At 52.5% G+C, this 18,958-nt stretch overlaps 6 protein-coding genes and 1 non-coding gene across 7 annotated transcripts; 3 read left to right on the top strand and 4 right to left on the bottom strand.

The window, feature by feature from the left end:
* Nucleotides 1-123: 123 nt before the first annotated feature.
* QC764_0051820 lies at nucleotides 124-197 on the bottom strand. Its single transcript has one exon. It is a non-coding gene; the product is annotated as a tRNA-Val (tRNA).
* A 167-nt stretch (nucleotides 198-364) lies between these two features.
* On the bottom strand, nucleotides 365-1,450 carry CWC26 (Pre-mRNA-splicing factor cwc26; the record flags this gene model as incomplete). Its single annotated transcript, XM_062945581.1, has 1 exon — nucleotides 365-1,450. The coding sequence occupies one exon, from the start codon at nucleotides 1,448-1,450 to the stop codon at nucleotides 365-367; it is 1,086 nt and encodes a 361-aa protein (XP_062801579.1).
* A 311-nt stretch (nucleotides 1,451-1,761) lies between these two features.
* On the top strand, nucleotides 1,762-5,252 carry QC764_304630 (uncharacterized protein). Its single transcript, XM_062945580.1, has 2 exons — nucleotides 1,762-4,451; nucleotides 4,515-5,252. The coding sequence occupies exons 1-2, from the start codon at nucleotides 4,231-4,233 to the stop codon at nucleotides 4,924-4,926; spliced, it is 633 nt and encodes a 210-aa protein (XP_062801578.1). The 5' UTR covers nucleotides 1,762-4,230; the 3' UTR covers nucleotides 4,927-5,252.
* Nucleotides 5,253-6,029: 777 nt separating this feature from the next.
* TFG1 (transcription factor IIF subunit tfg1) lies at nucleotides 6,030-9,207 on the bottom strand. The gene is made up of 3 exons (XM_062945579.1): nucleotides 9,189-9,207; nucleotides 6,695-9,132; nucleotides 6,030-6,635 (listed from the first exon to the last, which is right to left on the bottom strand). The coding sequence occupies exons 2-3, from the start codon at nucleotides 8,469-8,471 to the stop codon at nucleotides 6,361-6,363; spliced, it is 2,052 nt and encodes a 683-aa protein (XP_062801577.1). The 5' UTR covers nucleotides 8,472-9,132; nucleotides 9,189-9,207; the 3' UTR covers nucleotides 6,030-6,360.
* A 286-nt stretch (nucleotides 9,208-9,493) lies between these two features.
* Nucleotides 9,494-11,938, top strand: URA7 (CTP synthase ura7). The gene is made up of 8 exons (XM_062945578.1): nucleotides 9,494-9,599; nucleotides 9,807-9,853; nucleotides 9,918-9,973; nucleotides 10,032-10,097; nucleotides 10,155-10,221; nucleotides 10,281-11,105; nucleotides 11,164-11,390; nucleotides 11,445-11,938. The coding sequence occupies exons 1-8, from the start codon at nucleotides 9,575-9,577 to the stop codon at nucleotides 11,836-11,838; spliced, it is 1,707 nt and encodes a 568-aa protein (XP_062801576.1). The 5' UTR covers nucleotides 9,494-9,574; the 3' UTR covers nucleotides 11,839-11,938.
* A 519-nt stretch (nucleotides 11,939-12,457) lies between these two features.
* QC764_304600 (uncharacterized protein) lies at nucleotides 12,458-15,817 on the top strand (the record flags this gene model as incomplete). Its single annotated transcript, XM_062945577.1, has 1 exon — nucleotides 12,458-15,817. One exon carries the CDS (start codon nucleotides 12,458-12,460, stop codon nucleotides 15,815-15,817), a length of 3,360 nt encoding a protein of 1,119 aa, XP_062801575.1.
* A 1,194-nt stretch (nucleotides 15,818-17,011) lies between these two features.
* Nucleotides 17,012-18,862, bottom strand: QC764_304590 (uncharacterized protein). The gene is made up of 4 exons (XM_062945576.1): nucleotides 18,352-18,862; nucleotides 17,630-18,298; nucleotides 17,287-17,572; nucleotides 17,012-17,230 (listed from the first exon to the last, which is right to left on the bottom strand). The coding sequence occupies exons 1-3, from the start codon at nucleotides 18,516-18,518 to the stop codon at nucleotides 17,377-17,379; spliced, it is 1,032 nt and encodes a 343-aa protein (XP_062801574.1). The 5' UTR covers nucleotides 18,519-18,862; the 3' UTR covers nucleotides 17,012-17,230; nucleotides 17,287-17,376.
* Nucleotides 18,863-18,958: the final 96 nt, after the last annotated feature.

Genomic DNA, 18,958 nt, shown 5'->3' with positions numbered 1-18,958 from the left:
GTGGACGAAGCATGCAAAACCCCACAACTCCACCAGTACCACCCCCCCAAAAAAAAACCCAAAAAAAAAAAAAAAAAAAACTGACAGTACCCATGTGATGGGGTATGCAAAAAATAATCGCTTTGATTTCGTCCAGGCTCGAACTGGAGACCTTCAGTGTGTTAGACTGACGTGATAACCAACTACACCACGAAACCAATTGGTTGTTGTTAACTTCTTCACCAGAACTAGCCCCGTTGATGCTGGAGTTCATCCTGCTTGGGTATACTTTCCTACTTTTGACAACTTGCAACCGCCATCGCAGTTCTACCCACTGCCAACGACCCCTCGCTGTCCATTATTACTAACTCCAAGAAGTGTGCATCTACTCATCCATCTGCCAAGCATACTCCAACCCCTTCACCATCTCCTTCCTATTCAGTATCCTAAACCTCTCCTTCTCCCACCCATTTCCCCTATCAACCCCATCCCACCTATACCCCGGCCTTATCCCATATCGATTCGGTTCCGCCGGCCCTTGATACACCGGCCTCCCCTTACCCCTTTTCTTCCCCCCCTTACCGCCCTTATCCCCCTCCAAAAACAGCGCCATGGGATCGTTCCACCTCCCCTCCTCCCTCTGCTCCCGATTAATCTCCTCATCATCCTTCCCCCTCGCAAGCGTCATCAACTTCGCCCCCTCCAACCTCTCCCTCCTCATCTCCGCCTCCCTAGCCTGCACCTCCCCCTTCAAAAGCGCCTCCTTCTCCTGCTCAGCCCTTTCTCTCTCCAACATCTCCCTTCGTGCCTGCGCCCTCCTCAAGCTGACATCAATCCTCCTCCCGGTAGCATCCCGCAAAACAACCTCATCCTCCTCTTCCTTCCCCTCTTTAGCTTTTTTCGCCTCCTCCATCGCCTTGGTCAACCTCTCCAACTCTCTCTTCTCCTCCTCTGTCTTTCTGGCAAGTTGCTCCGTTATCGACTTTGCAGACTGCAACCCCGGGCGCATGCCATTTGACATTTTTACCTGTCTTGGGTCGTCATCCACCTCCTCCGAACCGTCATCAGAGTCATGACCCAAGGCAGCAGCATCATTCTTCGCGGCTGCGAGGACGGCATCTGCAATGTTGTCGGAATCGTCACGTTTCTTGACTGTGGTGGGGAGGACGGCGGTGCCGACGGTGGACCAGGCGGATTTTTTGGACTTGCGGAATTCAGAGGTGTGCCCGGCGATGGTCATGGGGGTGTCACCGTCGGAGTCGGAGTCGGGGTTTGGGTTGGGGTTGGCCCAGGTGGATTCGTCATCGGAGTCGTGGATGAGGAGGTTGTTGATTTGGGCGACGGGGGCGGCGGCTGTCTTGGAGGAGCGTTTTCGTTTTTTGGAGGTGGAGCTGGAAGAGGTGGTGGTGGATTTGGGGGGGTCGGCGGTTAGGTAGTGGGTTGCTAGGTAGGTTGCTTTGTCTGTTGGCATTGTGGGCGGTTATGGGTTTTCTTTGGGGGTTGGGTTTGGTAGTGGTGATGGCCGAAAATTTGGCTGCTTGTGGTGTTTGCGACAAGAATGTCGTGCAGCGGTCTGTTCCGCCCCACAAGGCTGCTGTTGCTCTGGTCGCGTTGCGCTGCAGCACGTTTGCAGTGGTACTGGGTGACATCACTGATAAGGTGTTGATAAGGGGTGATAAGCCGATAAGGCCATCAAGGTCACAGCTTGGCTGGCTACACCGGTTGGTTTGGGACAGGGGCAATTCCATCTCACATTCATCGACTAACCATGTGATGCTACAATTGAAATTCCTCCCAAGAAGTCTGGGTCAGCTCACGGCAGCCGACCAGTTCCAAGCCCCAAAACCGCGTTGTTGCGCTGCTGCTGCGGGAGGCGAAGCTGAGCCTGATATGGGGACCCGTGATCTGACAGACCACGGGGAATGGACGAAACATCGGGCTTTAGTTTGTGGTCCGCCAACATCCCCATCCTGTTTGAACACATCTAGAATATATTGAGTACCACATCCGACGCTTCCATTCAGCGTGACACATGGACTCCCACTATGCGACCATATTCCAATCTGGCAATCCGATAGCCGCCCCTGAGTTCTTCACACTGTTACTCTTCTGCATCTACATGGAGATAAGAAGTTGCAAATACCGAGGTCGGAACTTTTAAACTGTGCAATAAGCAGATGTGGAAGCTGAGAGAGAGTGCGGGGTCCTCGGTAACTCAGATACGCGTCTGCGGCCGAGTCAAAGGTGAATGACCTGAGACCCCGTTCACGAGGAAGAGCGAGAGGTCAGCCGACACCCCGGCCGCCTTTCGTTTCGATTCTCTCTGCCTCTCTCTTTCTCCTTTGAGCCAACAAGGGGGGTTTTGCTATGTGGTAATTATTGGATTCTAGACCATACAAGACTTGACTAGTCGATGATAAACGGCTGTTGAGGATGCGGTGAAGGGGACAGCACAGACAGGGCTAAGTATCGAGATCCTAGAGGGGGGAGGGTAGGATGACGTCCGTTATCCTTATCGTTATCGCGCGCGCGCTTGGAATGCACCTTTGCCGGCCGGCTGTGATCCTCAAAGACTGGGGGCCAGCTGAATCGCGTCAGCGGACTTGTCCGGAAGAACTCGCTTGACGCGAGCATTCCGATCGAGAGTTGGAAAGCAAGACGGACGAAACCGGTAGATATGAATGATTACCCATGAGAGCACATGTTTGTGTCGTGAGATGGCTCTGGAGATGTTGGTGATGCAGTTAGCAGAACGGTGAGCTTGGCGGGGGCCGGTTGTGGGGGTTCCTGCAGCTCTCCACAAAGGCATCCACTTGTATGGTGCAGTGGTGGCATCCGACTCCAATTGTCAATTGCCAATCGCACCTCGAACCTCGACCATGTTCATCTCGAGACATCATCCCCGTTCTCATCAGTGTCGAGATGCCATTGCCCGTGGGTAACACGAGTCCCGTCAGTGGCTGCCCGTTCAAGGAAATACCGGATGGTCGATGCATCATCCTCCTGCAGGGCAAGCCTTTGGAGAAGGGTCTGGTGCATGGGCCGGCATTTGACATCCGGCATGAACATGATGTCTACAAGCTTAGGTTACCCCAGATGACGCCGTCACTGCTAACATCTCTAGGGGACTACCGGGACCACGACCGCTTCCAGTTTGCTGACGAAGCCACTGGAGGTGGCTTGGAAACGGGCCTGACGGTGGTTGTTTCATGTCCGCTAAACCGGTTTACCTTGATCAGGCCTGGGCCGCCATTTCATCATGGTCAACCCTGAGAGAAGCCAAGAATATCTCTTTCGAGCACTGTCCATGTCCACGTCTCAGCTGCAGCTGCTGGGTGCTCACAAGTGTCACACGCTGACCTGTCGTCACTTGTCACTCCCACTCCCACTCCCCACCTCCCGCTCGAGCTTTATCACCCGCACCCGCCATCCTCCCATGGATCCTGGGCATTCCCAAACAGGCCGATAAGCCTCCTTGACTGAGTATAAGCCTCTCTTGTGTCCAGCCCCTTCCTATCTTGAGGCCTCTCCTTTCTTTTCCCTCTCGCTTGTTCTGTATTACTCTGTCAAAGAACTATACACCTATACATACCTCGTTACCATCAGCTGGAGCCCAAGACACTCCTGTCGTCCTCAGTTTGTACCTTCACATCTTATTGGCTCGTTGCAGCTAGTATTTCCTCTTTCGTCATCTCGGCATCTTATCGCGATTCGCCAACAGGGGCTTGTCAATTACACGCCCTGCTCACTGCCTTCATCTGAGTCACCCGGCCGGCGTCCCGAAAGAGAAGACCCGGGGCCTTCTTTGTGTTGTTTAAAGTCAAGCGCTCCTGGAAGCACTTGACCTGTTTGAACAATCACACAACCAAGGAAACAACAAAGACGAGCCTTTCCATTTCACCCGCCCCAGGGGGGCTTTTGCATCATTTGTCAGGGTCCGTTGGAAGCTACCACTTACACCCCAACCCACTCTTATTTCAACCTCTCACCCGGAACCGGTAAACTTTACCATTGATTCATATCGTGGGGACTTCCTGGAAACCTTTTCCCACACACACATACAACCTGCTACTTTCCTTCTTGCCACATCTCATCGATAGATTGTTCAAGCATCCTCTTTAACATCTCCTACCATCCTTGAAGCTCTTCTTGCGGACTATTCCATCCCCGCGCTGCGCTTCACGAGATACCTATCGCCTACTAATACATCTACCTTATCGATACCCATCTCATCCATCTTCAACTATCATCATGGCCAACCTCACCATTGAGTCCCGCCAGTTCGAGCGCGATCTCCGCCACAGCGCCAAGGAGCGAAAGCGCGTCAAGGACCACAATACCAAGTGGCAGCATGGCAGCCGCTTCCTCTCTGGTGTGGTGACTGAGGGCTTCTGGGACCAGGTCAAGCCTGTCAAGTACTCCAACGATGCTCACATTGCCAAGATGAAGCCAGACAAGAGATATGTTGATCGGTATGTCCTCTGCATCCCCTTCTTTAGTCAACCTTACTCTAACATATCCTCTCTTATTTATAGCTACCACTTCGCCCGCAAACCCACCGTCGGACAGAACATTGTCAAGGGCCGCTCCAACTGGTACACTCCCGACTCGGTCATCAAGAACAACCTCGCCAAAAACATCAACGCTGCTGACCTTAACGACGTCAACGCTTCTACTATTCCGACTTTAGCTCCACAAGACGATGTACTGTACTCGTTTGACAGGCATGACTCTCCCGACCGGCCGGTGACGCTGGAGGTTTTTGTCAAGGCTAGGAACACGCAGAAGGAGACGGAGAAGCTGGTGGAGAAGGAATATGAGGTTGTGGATGGGAACGGGGAGGCGGTGAAGGGGAGGAAGGCGAAGAAGGTGTTGCGGAGCGGGACGAGTGAGAGACGGGAGGAGAATGAGCCGGTGGTGGTGGAGGGGGGGTTTGAGCTTGTTTAAGCTTGACTTTTGGCGGCGCATCTTTCCCTTTGTATAACTTGCTTGAGTGTTTAGCGGCTGCTTTTTTTGGGGGGGGGGGGAGGGTCTCGATGGTGAGCATATGACGGGACGACAGTACGACTACTGCTGGTCGGATCGCTATGACATTATACTACATTTGATGGGCGCGCGGGGTTGGCATTTTGACGAGCATGGGATGATGGATGGGGGCATGACATGAGGGTTTATTATGAGTTTATTTATTTATTTAAGGATTATGAAGCATTTTAGTAGTACGCTGATAGGGCAATCAATATTTTCGATTCTGGAGAGAGATTTACCTTGCAACACAACATGAGCAACATTAGGATACTATGATATGTGAAATGAAGGGTTTATGTATTTGTGGTTTGTTTACCTACGTACATTTTGCTTGTTGATGTATCTGCCCGGCTTGTTGCGACTGTCATCCAACCTCTCTGCTCAAAGAACTGCTGGACGTTGATTAAGGTCGCAGAAGGGGGAAGACTCGTAAAGCGGACTTCCTTCCACGCTCGAAAAGAGCACACAGATCGACCAGACCGGTCAGCGGAGACTCACTCCCATAAACTAAATCTTTCCGAACTCCAAGATTGATCAAGCATCGGCTCGATGGAAGAAATGACTGCGCATATAGAAAGAACATTGGTGATTTCTTTTTGTGATTATACCCTGCACTGCAGCAAAGCAGGTGCTGAACCTTGCCCTTGAAAGATAGTCAGCAGGTCTCAAAAATATAATTAGCAGGTTAAAAGATACCGTAGGTTAACAGGCCTTGAAGAATTGTCAAAAAGTCTTATTCCCTACCCACCTAATTGAAAAAAAAAATGCACAAGGGTGACGATTGCTATCCGTGGTATTCTAAATTGCAATAACGATTATTTTATCCACAACACAATAGTTTATATCATTCATATCAGTAGGGGTGATGATTTGCTGAGTTGGTGGTGAGGGAAGTGAATGCAATGGAAAATACTTCTTCTGGTTGTTGTCTGATGTTGGGGATGCTCTAGATAAAGTTGTTCAATATCGTTGATTTGCTGTGGAACAGGGGTCGCAAGGAAAGTAACTCGTCAACAATCACCTTTCACCAGCATCCTTTCAATTTCACAAAAATAATTTGCTCGGCCTCTCTGCCTATCCCTCGATCTAGAGAAAAGCAAAGCGAGTAAAAAGGGAAAAAAAAAAAAAAAGGAAAAACAAAAAAACAACTCGCTGATAGCCCCAAGCCAGCTCCTCCAGCCCAGATTTCGGGCCCCAAAGTATTCATCCCAAGTACCTTACATAACAACCTCCATAACCCGCAGAAAAACATCCTCCCATTTTCATCAGCATCTTGCCTTTTATGATCACTAGTGCTAAGCCGTTATCCCCTCCCAAACTCAACAGTGTTATACAAAAACTCAACGGCAATGCCTAAGTAGGCCTCCACCCCGGCTTCGCCTTGAGCAACTTCGTCTCATGATGAAAGTCAGAAAAGCTCTTGACCATGTGGATCCACTCCTGCCTCGTAGTAGACCCCGGCTTGTCAATCCGGTGCTTGAACTGCGACATGAACGGCACGAGCGCGATGCCGTTCGTGTGTCGGGCCAGCGCCTCGTAGCACTCCTGCGCCGTGATCTTAGCAACCGGCTTCGAGGACGGAGGCGGCGAGCCGCTGGGCGTTGCGGTGCCCGTCTTGGAGGCTTGACCTGTTTCTCACGAGTTAGATTTGTATGACAAGGAGTGACAGCAGATGGAAAAAGCTTACCGGCTGGAGCAGGACTGCCCGCCCTCGAACCAGAAGGCGTCCCACCAGGCCGCTGCGCCTTCATCTTGAACTTCTTCTTCAGCATCGCACCGCCATCAGACCCCTCCCCACCGGTAGCCTCCCCGTCACTCGTAGCCCCCGGCATGACCTTCGGCCGGCCAGGAATAGGAGTGCCCATCCGACTCGGCACGCTAGACCCCTTGCCAGTCTTCATCTTCTTCCGGACCGTCTCGATGTCGCTCGACTCCGACATCTCCGGTGAACCAGCCCGCTTCAACTTGCCCTTCTTATTGGCAATTGCGCTCTTGGAAGGCGTGGTGTTCCCCTTGGTATTAGACCCCGAAGTGACAGGCTCAGGCTTCTTCTCCTCTTCCTTCTTCTCTTCCTCGTCGGAGTCATCGGAATCCGAAGAGTCCGTAAACGGATTGTTAGAGTCGCTCTCGGACATGTCGTCGTAGTCCATCGCCTTCTCCAGTTTCACCAATCCCTTGATCGTCTGCTTTCCTATCATCTTTCTCTTCAGCTTCTCCAATTGCCTCTCCCTCTCCTCTTTCTCAACCTTGTCTTCCTCACCCTCACCGAACAAGTTGGAAGCCAGCTGTTCTTTGCGAACACGCTCCTTCGACTCCTTGGCGTCCTCATCATCCGCCTCAAAACCAGGAGTCTCGTCATCATCTTGGAATTCGTCGCCAGAGATATCCAACTCGTAGTCATCCTGTCTCTCGGATCCACGAGCGGCGCGAGAAGTGGCGCTCTCAGTCTTGACCCTGGTAGGGCCGTTGAGGAACATTCTCGTCTCCAGCTTCTCCCGCAATCTTTCCTCTCTCTCCTTGTCCTTCATGACCCATCGCTTGACCTCCTTGACCTCGTACATGAGCTTTTCAGCGTCATCGAGCGAGAGGGTGTCAAATCTTGGCTTCTCGTCAAACTTGTACCACCGCTCCAAGGGGATCATGCGGAAACGCGCGCCGTCAATAACGAACGCGACGTTGCTGTCTGAAAGACCGGCCACATAAGAGCCAACCCACACGCCGGCCTTGCCCTCGGCATCCTCAAGATGCCATGGAAGTGTCTCCTCGTAGCGCAGGCCGGACTGCTTCTTGTGGGCGTCGGAGTGCTTGCCGTAAAAGGCGGAAGCTTTCTCCTTCTTGTTGTTTGTCTTCGGCTTTGGGTTGTTGTCCTTAATGACCGGGGCCATCTGGGCTTGATCAAGGGCCCGTTGGGCCTCCTTGTCAGCCTTCATCTTTTGGATGCGGTCCATCTCAGCTTGCTGCTCGGGGTCCATTGGGACATCGTCTTGCTTCATAGCCATCCGATAAGCGGGAGGAAGGCGCGGGTCGCGACGGTGCAATGTGACGGGTCGGGGAAATTGGTCCTGATTCAACAAATCAATGTCGACTTCTGCTCCGCCCATCTGCTTGTGCAACCGCATGACATGGTGGCGAATTCCTTCGCGGAAAGCCTTCTTGGTGAGGACAAGAGGGAACTCCTGGATGCTGCCGGTGGGTTGATCTGACCAGCCACCATGCCGTGCGCGCTGTTGACGCAGCTGCTCGACCTTGCTGGCGTATTCTCTCTCGATTTCCTTGTCGAGCTCGCCGGAGGAGTCGACCAACCTTTTGGCCTCTTTGCCCTTTGGGGGTAAGGCGTGGAGGGGTTTGGCTCTGGGTTTTACTCTCGCTCTCAAGGGGTCTGTGTTGGGTTTGCGGCGGATGAAGGTTGGGGCAGCGCCTGGGGGACGGGGAGGCCCAGGCGGTTGCTGCTGTGGCGCGCTCATTGTGTGGTGACTTGTGAAAGTCGATGGGATGAGTGGACGACTGGAAGGCGCGTCAATGCGCCGATGGTAGCACGGAGGAGGCCCGCGAAAGAAAGATGCAATCGATGGCTCAAGTCGTCATCAAGAGCGCGACTGAAGATGGCGGCGCGACGGAGTAATCGGCAGCGAGATTCTGGCGTAAATCGATCGATCTCCGAAAACTCCTTGGCTGAACCCGGTCGGCGGCGGATATGAGAGAAGTGGTCGTCGATACTTGGGTAGTGGTCGGTGGTTGTTCGTTGTCAATGCCAAAAGTTAACCTCTGTCAAAGAACTTGGAGTGATCAATGGCGACGGCTGGCAGCGGGCATGGATGACAAAGGGACCCGCTAAAAAGGCAGCCGCAGATGGCTTGGCAGAACACTGCTGGGACCGGGTGAGCACAGACCACCCTGCTCGACCATCAAGGTTTGGCGGGGTTGATTCCAGAATTTCTCTCTTCTTGTAAGTCGAGACTCGAGAGGGGCATGGACTGGAGAGGTTTGCTGACTTTTCCGGACAGCGGCAGATGCTGGGATACGAGGTAATTAAACCCAAGCCCAAGCCCTCTGGAGAATAAGTACTAGCTGAATTGAACCTTATGCTTTTGTGGCAACTCTAGTTGTCGAGGCTCGCTCCAGCCACTGTTCGAGAGCATGTGTGAGTTTTTGATCTGGCTCTGGGACTGGATACTACCTACCATCCCAGGCAATCACCACGAAGAGAGCAATGGAACAGCAACGGCAGAGTAATGATAAGACTCATTTCACTTCGATGTAGTATATGAGAGCATACTAAGCCTATACCCAACCAATCACGACAGGATGTTGCCTGGAAGTCAAGTGCTCTCTGCCTGCCGTGACTCTCGTGTCTCACCTTCTCGCTCCACCGGCACCGTGGAGTTTGAAACCAAAAAAACGCTTGCCCCACAAAAAAGTGCGCGCCTCCAGACGCTCAAAAGGGTACCTTTTTCTGCCGTCCTCCCTTCTCAAATTTTTTGAGGGTATATCTCTTGGCACCAAACTCTCACGATCCCTAGCAACCATCAGCTCAAATATCCAGTACCGGCCGATATCCATATTCAAAATGCGTGTCGTCCTCGTGAGCGGTGGTGTCATCTCGGGCATTGGCAAAGGTCAGTTCCTCTGTTGGCTGAAGTCTCTCCACCACGCTCCAATCGAGGGGCAGTCCGTTTTCTGATAGCGAGGAGGGGCCAAGCGCTGACCTGCTTTTTTTTTGACAGGAATTATTGGTATGTGGTGACACATTCATTCGTCGCCTGCCCTCTGCTGTCTCCTCGACTAACACACACACGCAGCCTCCTCGTCTGGTCTTCTTCTGAAGACGGCTGGTCTCAAGGTCACGGTAGGCGTTACTGTAAAAACTTCATCCAATTCAGTAGCTCTGGGCTCATCATGTTCTCTTCCAGGCCATCAAAATTGACCCCTACCTCAATGTTGATGCCGGCACATTGGGGCCTCTAGAGTATGCCACCAGCTCCCAATACGAGACAACCGGCGCATAACTAATACTTGTAATTCAGGCACGGCGAGTGCTTCGTGCTTGCCGATGGTGGTGAATCTGATCTCGATCTTGGAAACTATGAGAGGTAACTCGTATCCGTCTCATCTCTCCTTGCATGAGACCAGATACTGACGCTTGTCAGATACCTCGACATCCAACTAACTAGGGACAACAACATCACAACCGGCAAGGTCTACCAAGCCGTCATCGTAGGTCTGATCGTAAATCTGCATCCCCTTCCAGGTCTGACATGATTCCTGTGCCATAGGAGAAAGAGAGAAGGGGAGATTACCTTGGTCGGACCGTCCAGGTCGTGCCTCACATCGTCCAGCAGATTAACGACACCATTGAGCGGGTTGCCAAGATCCCAGTCGATGACTCGGGTGCGACGCCAGATGTCTGCATCATCGAGTTGGGTGGTACCATTGGTGATCTCGAGTCTGGGCCTTTCGTAGAGGCCCTGGTGCAGCTGAGACACAAGCTCGTCAGAGATCCCGAGTCCTCCTTCTTCAACATCCACGTCTCCTTCGTTCCACTGATCCACGGAGAGGAGAAGACCAAGCCCACCCAGCACGCCATTAGACAACTCCGGAGCTCTGGTCTGGTGCCAGACCTTGTTGCCTGCCGGTGTGATGCCTCCCTCGACGATGCCACCATCAAGAAGATCGCCTTCAGCTGCCAAGTTGACCTCGACCAGGTCATTGGCGTGCATGACATGGAGACAATTTACCAGGTCCCTGTCCTTCTTGAGGAGCAAGGTCTGCTCACGCTTTTGCACAAGGGTCTCCAGCTCGACAAGATTCCTTTGGATGCTAGCAGAAAGGAGGAAGGTGCCAAGCTGTGGGATCTCTGGAAGAAGACCATTGACGTCCCCAAGGATCTCCAGCCAGTTCAGCTTGCATTGGTTGGCAAGTACACCTCCCACATGGACTCCTATTTGTCGGTAGTCAAGGCGCTTGAGCACGCTTCCATGCACCTCAAGCGCAAGCTCAACCTGATCAATGTCGACTCTGAGCATTTGGAGGAGGCCATGCTCAAGAAGGACCCATCCAAGTACAGGGACGCTTGGGCTGTTCTGGAGAGTGTTCAGGGGGTATGTATTCCCCCTAATTTTGGACGATTTTCTTTTTCGGTAGCTGAGATTCATCCAGATCATTGTACCCGGTGGTTTTGGCAACAGAGGCATCGAGGGTATGATTGCGACGGCCAAGTTCGCTCGTCAAAAGAAGATCCCCTATCTCGGTATCTGCCTCGGTCTGCAGGTTGCCGTCATTGAGGCGGTCCGGGATTTGCTCAGCAGGCCCAATGCCACCTCGGAGGAGTTTGACAACAACGCTGAGCACAAGGCTGTCATCTTTATGCCCGAGGGCTCCAAGGAGTAAGTGCAACGAGACAACGAAAGTTCCAGGACATGGAGCTAACAAACCTGTAGGAAGATGGGTGGTACCATGAGACTTGGCACACGGCCAACTCTCTTCCAGGCCGGCACCGAATGGAGCAAGCTCCGTGGCCTCTACGGAGGTGTTGAGGTGACACACGAGCGTCATAGACATCGTTATGAGGTCAACCCTGACATGGTTGATGAGCTTGAGAGCAAGGGCTTCCACTTCGTTGCCCGGGACGATGTTGGCAACCGTATGGAGGCATTTGAGCTCAAGGACCACCCATACTTTGTTGGCTTACAGGCCCACCCCGAGTACAGAAGTAAGGTCACTCGGCCATCGCCACCATTCCTGGGCTTCGTGGCATCCAGCGCTGGGCTCTTGGACAAGGTGCTCAAGGAGATTGCGGAGGAGAAGGTTGTCGTGAACGGGCACCACTTTTAAGTGGAAGCAGCGGATCTAGCGTGATGAACATTGCAGATAGACCATATCTAGACCAGCGTTTTTTGCAGCCCAATTAAAAAAAGTAAAATAATCATCCAAGACCACTTTCCTGCTTGGTTGTCTCAAAGGTCCAGCTGATATGGCCCGTGCACGGTAACCCTTGGCGCTTTCCGAATCGCTCCCAACTCACAGCGATAGTGGGGTCATTCGCTGAAGTTGTTTCCCTCACCAGCAATGAAATAATTGTTGCTCTACAACCTTGACCGAGAATTCTACAATTTTCCTCCAGAGGCTCTACCAGTCTGCTGCGGCTGGCAAAACAGCTACTACTTTGGGATCATCATTACCTTCTACCCAGCATTGTCAGACGCGTTTGCAAATTCTGCCAACTTGGCTTTCATTCATACTTTTTCGACCAAGCCAAACAAGGCTGGTTACATACTCCCATATAGCTCTACGCGGCGCCATTGTGAACCCAAGCTAGTCAACAAAAGCTATCACGCCGGCGACCTTCTCCCTAACTAGCCCTATGAGGCCAACCCTCGTTTTTCCATACCCACAGCATTGACTGGCACGCCGTCGAGGAGTTCCAAAAGTCAGACGGGCCATTGTGTGGAAAATGGCACAACCTCCTCCTCCATCTGGTCAGCCTGGCCAGGGCCTCGAGGATCACTTTGGGAATATGACGATTGCAAGTCAAGGCCCGTCTACTGCTGGACCGCAGCAGCAGGGGGTTATTGCTGAGACTCAGGTCGTGGTGGATGCCTCTGGACAGAAGCGTCAGAAGCGTCTGAACCAGAGTCAGCGCCGCGAGCTGGCTGCTCAACTCACCATCCCCATCGACCCTCGGCCTCTGGTTCTACCACCGCCGGTATCCCAACCTCAGATTCTACCACAGCCGGTGTCCCGGCATCAGAATCAGCATCAGCATCAGCCTCAGCATCAGCATCAACGGCAGAATTCCCAACACTATCAAAACCAGCAACAGTTCAACCAACAGCAGCGTGGTGGCCATGGCCATCAGTCTCGAGGCAGTGGAGGCAGGGGAGGCGGCCATTGGCAGGGACAGCGTGCTAACCACAGACCTCAAGGCAACGGTCGCGGTGTTTTACAGGAAGAAGCACCAGCTTACCGGCCTCACTCAGCTACTTTCCTCCCACCTAACCAGAGGCAAGGCGGCGGCAGCGGTGGCGGTCAGCCTCATGGATGGCCACAAGCCCGGGGACCTCAAGGCAACGGTGGTGTTTTGCAGGGAGAAGCACCAGCTTACCGGCCTCACTCGGCTACTTTTCTCCCACCTGACCCAGGTCAAGGCGGCGTTCCGTTCACACAACCGCGGCACCAAGTCTCGCGATCTTATCAGGACCCCAAACAAATGAATCCTCCTGCGGAACAGTATCCCGTGGATGTCATCACCCCAGCCCTTCCGTCGCCCGTGCGGCCTGACCTTCAGTCACCTCAGTTTAGGAACCAGCCGCCACACCCTCACCGTCATCAAACTGCGGGTAGTGGCAGTGCATTTAGCATTACTAGGGAGGTCCTGGCGCAGGCACAACATCTGGAGAACATCTGCAACGAAGTCGTTGCAAATGCCGAGATCAATCCCGCTGAGATTCAAGAGAAGGAGGCTTTCCGAGTCAAGATTGAGCAGGTCGTCCGGGATGTCATTACCAATTTCGAGAACGAAAAAGCCGGCGAACCGTGGTTTCCACGAGAGAGTGTCCAGCTGAAGTGTTTTGGAAGTCTGATGTCTGGGTTTGCAACCAAGGACGCGGATATGGACTTGGGCCTGTTTGCCCCGTTGTTGGACCCTCAACCAGAGGCATCAGGTTCTCCGATACCGAGGCTGATCGAAAAGGCTTTTCTTGACATGGGGTTGGGTGCGAGGCTGCTTACCCGGACCAGAGTGCCTATCATCAAGATTTGTGAGAAGCCGCCGGAGGAGTTACGGGTTGCGCTGTTGAAGGAAAGGGAGGACTGGGAAAAGGGAGCGGTAGAGGCCGAGGTTGATGTAGAGGATGCGCATGACGAGGTTGAGCCTATCCGGGGAGCTGGGGAAGCACAACCGCCTCCTGCGCCTGGAAGCGAAAGTCAACAGCCGGCACGTGTTGTCGAGGAAAGTGAACCGGTATCTACTCCCGAGCAGCTACTTGAGTCTCTCAAGCAAGATGGACGGAGTCTGACGAATTACCACAACGCCGCCAAGAAGGTTCTTCGAAAGCTTGGGGGCTACGACATAACCCACACCAACGTCTCCTCGATGACGCCCGAGTGGATCGAGCCTCTCAATCGGGTCTGTCTGGCGTTTGCGCGGGGTGTTGCCAACGAGAAGGTGCGGGAGGCGCTGTTGAATTCCAGGAATCTAAACGAACACGAACTTCTCACCTTGAAACTGCCGAGGACCCTGTTGGGGGTTTTGTTCCAGATCGAAGGAGAGATGCTGGCTCAGTCGTGGGAAGATCGACCGGTACAAGAAAAAGACGATAATTTGGAGCGGCGGTCTTTTGCCACCTTGGCACGCTGGAGGGACCTCATGCACCGCAGCAATGTCGGTCAGGATCCGCTGACGTATCAGAAGGAAGTCCAGAACTATGTTGAGACGCTGAAACGGATTCCGTCGCTTGCGCTTCTTCATCTTGCGCAGATGCCGCATGAGCCGGTGGTGGCTTTTCACAAAAGGGCGAATCAGTTACTCGTTGAGCTGGGCGGGTGCGACGAGTCGTCAACTGGGGACACGATCCTTCCGATTGTTATACGACATTACATCAACGGCATCTGGAACAGCCAGGTTCGCGAGCAGGTGGATGAGTTTTCGAAATTCCCCTACGCCTCAACGTTGGGAGCCGTGGCGAAACGGCACAAGAGTCTCCAGCTTGCGCTGGATTATGAGAGGTGTCTCCAGAAAGGGCAATATCAGGAACCGGCGGCGAGTTTGGTGAGGTGTTATGTTGCTCTGCTTCGGGGACCGATGACGAAGAACGACAAGACTGGCGAGTTGGCTGTTCCCCTGCCGGATGAATCCGATGAGCTCATGGCAACGATCAAGCAGCTGGGGGACCCAGCCATTGAACCGCCCAACCAACCTCGAGATCTGCACAGAGACCGTCTCGAGTTCCCAAAGTCAAACATAGGCGTCCAGTGCGACATCAACTTCTCTGCTCATCTAGCGGTGGAGAACACGACCCTGCTGAGGTGCTACTCCCTCTGCGATCCAAGGGTCAGGCCGCTCATCTTGTTTGTCAAGCACTGGGCCAAGGTGAGGCAAATTAACTCGCCCTACCGGGGCACGCTGGGGAGTTACGGGTATGCGATCATGATGCTGCACTACCTTATCAACGTTGCGCGGCCGTTTGTGGTGCCTAACTTGCAGCTCCTCGGCCCGTCTGGGCAGCCGCCACAGATGTGCAAGGGGTACCCCATCCACTTTTGGCGAGACGAGGCGCAGATTGAGAGGCTGGCGAAGGGGAACGAGCTGACGATGAACAGGGAGAGTTTGGGGATGTTGTTGAGGGGTTTTTTCGAGTATTATGCCCATAATAACCACAGGACGGGGAAGGGTTTTGATTGGGGGAGGGATGTGATTTGTTTGAGGAGGCAGGGGGGGTTCATGAGCAAGGTTGAGAAGGGGTGGACGGGGGCGAAGACGGTGGTGGAGAGTCCGGCAGGGGGGGTTTTGTCTCCGGGCGGTGGTGGTAGTGGTGTTGGGACTCCGGGTGGTGGCGGCGGCGGTGAAGTAAAGGAAGTCAGGCTCAGGTTTTTGTTTGCGGTGGAGGACCCGTTTGAGACGGATCACAATGTTGCCAGGACGGTGACGCACCAGGGGATTGTCAAGATCAGGGATGAGTTTAGGAGGGCGTGGGGGATTATCAGGGGGAAGGAGGAGGGGGAGTTGTTGGAGGATGTGGGGGAGGTGGAAAGGAAGAGGGCGAGGAAGGAGTTTGAGGGGTTGTTGGGGGAGTTGCATGGGGGGCTTCTTTAGTGGAGGAAGGCTAAATGGGAGGAATGGGCAAGGGAGAGGGAAATTCGGCGGTGGAGTCGGACAAAGAGGGTGGGTGGTACAAGCGGTGGTGGATAGGGAAAAGGGTGGGAAGGGGGGGTTATATAAAAGGAGAACGGAGAAGGGTGTGTACTCTAAAAAATGGGTGTGAAATTTTGTGTAAGAGTATGGTTGTGTGTCTGTAATTTTTTGTATTTTGCATTGTTGTTTGGTAGCTGGTAGTTAAAGCGGCTCATAGCAGCGGAGACTGGTGTGGTGGCATGGCAATGAAGTGTGTTGACAGATGTGTTTTTTTATTGTGATCTCTTGGTCATACGGTTGCTGGCTTTCATGGGTAGACTACTGGTATTTCTCTCACATTTTTTTTTTCTTCCTCTCAAAGAGTTTTCTCCCATTGTATATCCTTAGATAGTTTCTTTTAGGGGTAGAAGTTTTACCAACACACACTCACAGTGTTGCTCATTTGTAGTTTCCATCGAGGAGAGAATGCTCCCCTCTAATGTTTTCCGTGTGATGTGGTGGTACCTTGGAGTTGTTGTTGAACACATCTCTTGACAACATGTTTTGTAGACTTATTAGACAGCTGAGACAACTCTCTTCTACACTCACAGCCGATGAGTTTGTTGATGATCCTGTGTATTTTCTTTTTCGGTGTGAAATTTATGATAAGGATGTGTAGGTGGATGACTTTTATAAATGGGCGCTACGTAGGAGAGGTGGAGATGTGATAGGTGGTACGTATTGGGTCTTTGTTATGTGTTGCAATGGTTGTGAGTGTGTGAACGAGAGGGATGGAGGGGTGTGAGAATAGGTACGCAAGAGCGGAAAGAAAGAAAAAAAAATAAAGGAAGAATGAAAATTAGAAAGAGTAAGAATATATGGGATATAACTTGGCTGAGAAAGTATATTAGGAATATAGTATGAGAGACATTTGTGTGTGTGTGTGTGTGTGAGAGAGAGAGAGAGAGAGAGAGAGAGAGAGAGAGAGAGAGAGAGAGAGAGAGAGAGAGAGAGAGAGAGAGAGAGAGAGAGAGAGAGAGAGAGAGAGAGAGAGAGAGAGAGAGAGAGAGAGAGAGAGAGAGAGAGAGAGAGCATGCAAACTACAGGTATATCCAGAACCTAATGTGATGAGACTTGATCATTTTAATGTTGGGTGCATCGAGTTTCCATCAGATTGCGGATAAAGAAAGCATCATCATATTTCCTGGGATTTTAGTGAGATGGGCTTGCAAGAATATCTCGGTCCTGGGTCATTGCTCGAATAGGTACACCGTCAAACTTGATATGCAGATTCGGTTGCACAAAAAGGCGGGTATCAAATTTCTCATCTTGTACAAAACTCTACATCTCCCACAACCCTCCAAATTTCACCCAGTTGAGATCGTCATCCACTTTCTTGGGCTGAGGTTAGTTTCCAGTTGGCACTGTTTGATCTGAGACGGTTGACTCACCTCATCCTTCATATATGACAACATATAATGCTTGATAATATGATAAATATAATACAATTGACTTCATAGCCTTTCGAGAAAAAGCAGACATCACCCAGGAAACATCCTCCCCATCAGCAACTCGTAATAAGCCCTCTGCTCCGACTCGCTGCCGAGCGACGGGTCAAAGTCTGGGTCGTTGGAGTCGGCTATTGGTTCTGGGTTGGAGCCCATGCTGTAGAAATCTGCTATTGTTTCGTCTGGGGCGAAGCCTAGAGAGGCTAGGGTTTGTGAGGTCCTCATGGCTCTGTGTTTAGACTGTTAGAAGTTGCGAATTGAAAAAAAGGAAGAAACAATGACATACGCCTGGGCAGCATCTTTTGCTACAATGTCTGATAAGCTGGCGGAATCTTTTGGTTGGAAAGGAGAGCCCAGTTGGGGGAATTGTATTGGAGTTCTTGGTTGTTCTGGTACCACGTAGCTTGATGCTGATTGGCTTCTTGGGGCGGGTGGTTGGAGTGTGGCTCTCTTTGCTGGTGGTGGCCGGGCGGGTGGTTCTTCTGGTGCGTCTTCTTCGTCGACTTCTTGTGATGGTAGAATGTTGTTTTTGGAATCTAATGTGGTCTGGTTATTGTTACTGTTGTTGTTGTTGTTGTTGTTGTTGTTCTCTGTGGGTGGAGTGGGTGCTGGGCCGTTGTGACCAAAGAAGGCTTTGAAGACTGAGCTCTGCTGCCACTTGCTGATCAAGGCTTCCTGCTGATTGGAATCTTTGATAGCGGTTATCATGCTCTTCCCGGCGGCTCCTCGTAGATGGCCTTCTATCAGGGCGTCAAGTCCAGGGATGGCGTCCAGTACAGCTCCCCATGCGGCGGCACTCTCCTTGTAGGTGTTGAGAGCAGTGCGGTAGCCTTTTTGGGGACCACGTCTCTTGGTTGGACGGAGATATAAACATGGCTTGTTATGTTTGGTACAGACACTGCATTTTGGCTTGCCATTGTCACATGGCTGATGGTTGACATGGCAGAAGTCACAACTATGAGATGGGTATGAGACACGCCAGTGGTGTAGAGAGAGTGAGACACTTACGCACGGGAGGCCTTCTTCCTCTTGCGGGGATTGGCCGGAGCCTCACTCCCGGCATCGGCGCCGGTGTCACTGGCTGGGGGAGGCGGAGGGCCGGAAGCGGTAGCACCACCGGAGACGGGGTTGGTGTTGGTGGCTAGGGGAGCGCGTTCCTCGACGGAGAACTCCATTTTCCTGGGGCTTCGGAACGGGCGGGGCCCATAGACTTGGTCGGAAGAAATACTTTATCCACAAGGAAGGGAGGGAGCAGCAGAGCAGAGCCAGCCAATGCCGTATTTCGGTGGGAAACAGGTGTGTTAGAGTTGGCAGGAGAAAAGCGCGGTGCCGAACGCGGGGACTTTGATTTGCAGGGAAATCGTGGGGGCTCGGGCCCACGCTTCCGGCGCTCTTAGCACCCGGCCCGAGCCAGTGCCCCGGAAGCGCCCCTAAAAATTCAACGTCTACGGAGGCGGGGCGTGTCCGGGGGATCACACGGCACGTCTTGGTCTCCATGTCTACCTAAGGTAGTCTAGATATTTTGGCATTGATTTATTATACACATTTCAGGACATCTGTTACAAGTTCATTATTCAACAAGACGTGAACCTCGAGTGGAGTTTAACCTCCGGCA

This window comes from Podospora pseudoanserina, chromosome 3 (assembly GCF_035222485.1).
Source record: "Podospora pseudoanserina strain CBS 124.78 chromosome 3, whole genome shotgun sequence".
Lineage (NCBI taxonomy): Eukaryota > Fungi > Ascomycota > Sordariomycetes > Sordariales > Podosporaceae > Podospora > Podospora pseudoanserina.
This window is presented reverse-complemented; position numbering and strand designations above follow the sequence as displayed.